Source organism: Arachis duranensis, chromosome 7 (assembly GCF_000817695.3).
Source record: "Arachis duranensis cultivar V14167 chromosome 7, aradu.V14167.gnm2.J7QH, whole genome shotgun sequence".
In the NCBI taxonomy this organism is placed as follows: Eukaryota; Viridiplantae; Streptophyta; class Magnoliopsida; order Fabales; family Fabaceae; genus Arachis; species Arachis duranensis.
Window position 1 is genome coordinate 72,868,969 of NC_029778.3, and position 2,463 is coordinate 72,871,431.

The 2,463-nt window shown below is 28.3% G+C and overlaps 1 protein-coding gene across 1 annotated transcript in view; it reads right to left on the minus strand.

The window, feature by feature from the left end:
- Nucleotides 1-1,178: 1,178 nt before the first annotated feature.
- LOC107459737 (1-aminocyclopropane-1-carboxylate oxidase homolog 1) overlaps nucleotides 1,179-2,463 on the minus strand; it is a 3,204-nt gene continuing 1,919 nt past the window's right edge. The window contains exon 3 of the mRNA XM_016077986.3: nucleotides 1,179-1,627. Within this exon, the coding sequence (XP_015933472.1) occupies nucleotides 1,370-1,627 (258 nt within the window). The 3' untranslated portion in view covers nucleotides 1,179-1,369. The remainder of the gene's footprint in view (nucleotides 1,628-2,463) is intronic.

The window sequence follows — 2,463 nt, forward strand, 5'->3', positions numbered from 1 at the left end:
TTATCAAATAATTTATTTTTATTTAATTTATTTTAATTTTAATTATAAACTCACTCATTTTTAAATTAATTATATTATAATCGAGTAAAAATAACAAAATACTTATTGTAGATGTTCCATATTGTTTTAAAATAGTTAGATATTCTTAAAATGTTAGTAAAAATATGTATTTTAAATTTTAATTTTAAATTTTTGACTATTTTTTATTTACATAGGATCAGATTAATCAGTTTAACCAGTAATTTACCAATTGAGCCAGTAATTCAGTGACCCAGTAATCTGACCGATTAATGTTAAAACAATGTGGTTGATATTTATTACATTCCTATTTTCTTTAAAACTCTAGCTTTTACCGTCTTCCAACTTTATTCTAAGTCATTTTTTTATTCTAGGTAAATTTAGGCACAGTTTGCAAACAGTTTAATTAAGCTGCTTTTGAAAAAATATTAAATAATAAATAACTATATTAAAAGTAGCTTATAAATTAAGTTATTTTGTGTTTGAGTTTTTAGTTTTAAAAGTGCTTATTTTATAAAAATATAATAAAAAGTAGTAGTATTACGAGAAAAATTATTTTTTTAATTTTTCTATAAATTTCTAAATAACTTTTTAAAAAACTGCAATTTAATTTTAAAAATTGCACTAGACATTAATATTATTACTTTTTAAAAGCCAAAAACTAAAAAAAAAATTACTTTTAAAACTTTCCAAACGAACCGTTATTCTCGTAAGAACCTACCTAGTTTGTCCTAAAGGTAACTCTTTCTCTAAGACACGTTCAAACGTCTCACATCAATTCTAGCTTCTTGACTATAATTCTTTCTAAACTTTCTTTTCAACCATCAACCTTCTCAATACAATCTAACTCCATAACCTCCTTATTCCCTCACAACCTTGTGAGAAATTTCAAGAAATGACTAAAATCATGAGTCATAACTTGTGGTTTAGAATCATAACTTTCTAAGCCTAAACATATTCGTTTCAACTTGACTACGTCCATTAACAACATCCCACGCAGCTTTAATTATGCATCAAATCTTGTCAACTCCACTTCCCAAATACATTAGTTAGGATTCTTCAAGCGTTATTAGATAAAGATACATAAATGGTTATATAATTGATTTCTTTCCGGAAAGGTAGTTATATTGAAAAAAGGGCAAAAAGAATGGAGAAGGGGCTGGGGAAACAGGGCTTGTAATAACTACGCATGTGAATACCAAATGTTGCCATCAATGGCACAACACATATATATGGGTAGCATGCTTTTCTTTCTTATACCAAGTTCCAAGTACATTCAAATATATGGTGTAGCATCTAGATATAATAGCACTCAAAAGTATTATTGGCCAACAGCATGCAATTGTTGAAATCACAACTTCAAGTGAGAAATTGAGCAAGTCCTAAGGCCCTTCTGAAAACCATTTTTTATGTAATCTTTCAAAGAGGTGTCTCTGTACAATGGTGGAGTCTCTTCAGATAAGAGCTGCTTGATTGGACCATAAACTTTTGGTGTGGCCTCTCCTGGTTCAACCCTTGGTCTAAACAATGACGCAACTGAAATTCTTGGACCTATAGTATTTGCTAAAACTCTATGCTGAACACTGATGAACTTGTCATTGGTCACAAGCTGAAAAAAAAAAAAGAAAAAGTAAAGGGGCAAAACTAATAATCACAATCTAGTTCTCATTCATCCATAGACATCATTCTGCACGTTCAAGCAAAAGAGTGAAAAGACTAAGTCTCATCATCATTTGGAGTTTTATTCTTCACTATTTATGTAAGATTTTTTTTTTTTTGACCAAAGATAGGGAGACTCGAACCTGCAACCTCTTAGATGAGTACGAGAAAACTATACCATTTGAACTATAACTCATTGGCATTTATGTAAGACTTGTTGACTATCATTCTGGCTCTCAAAATATTAATTCAGCGATAAAATGATCCTTTGAAAATTGATAATCATGATGCAATACCTAAAAGATTGATTTTGCATGACAAATCCATCCAAGCTAAGAATCAGTTTGTCTGTGTATTTATATTTCAAGGACAACAATAGCAACTTACTCGAGAAATTTAAGAAAATATTACACTATTGAATAACTTCATATTCGTGCACTGTAAAAGAAAAAGCAATTGAGAGATTACAAATTTATATGTTATAAATCATTTTTAAAACAAGTTTATGTCAATCCAAAATCATTTATTATACTTTTTATATATACTTGAAAATCAATGAAATATATTTCTTCAAAATATATATAAACAAATGATTCTTCAATTATAATAGTTAAATCGATAAATATACATCTTATAAAAAGTTATGGGCGACGTAACTTCGGTTAAATTTATATTGGTGTTATTTTACCGTAACTCAAAAAGTAGTATCAACCAAAGAATGCAATGCTAAATTACAAGAAAAAGAATGACACATAAGACTATAAAACCTTGGAAGAAAAATGCCTT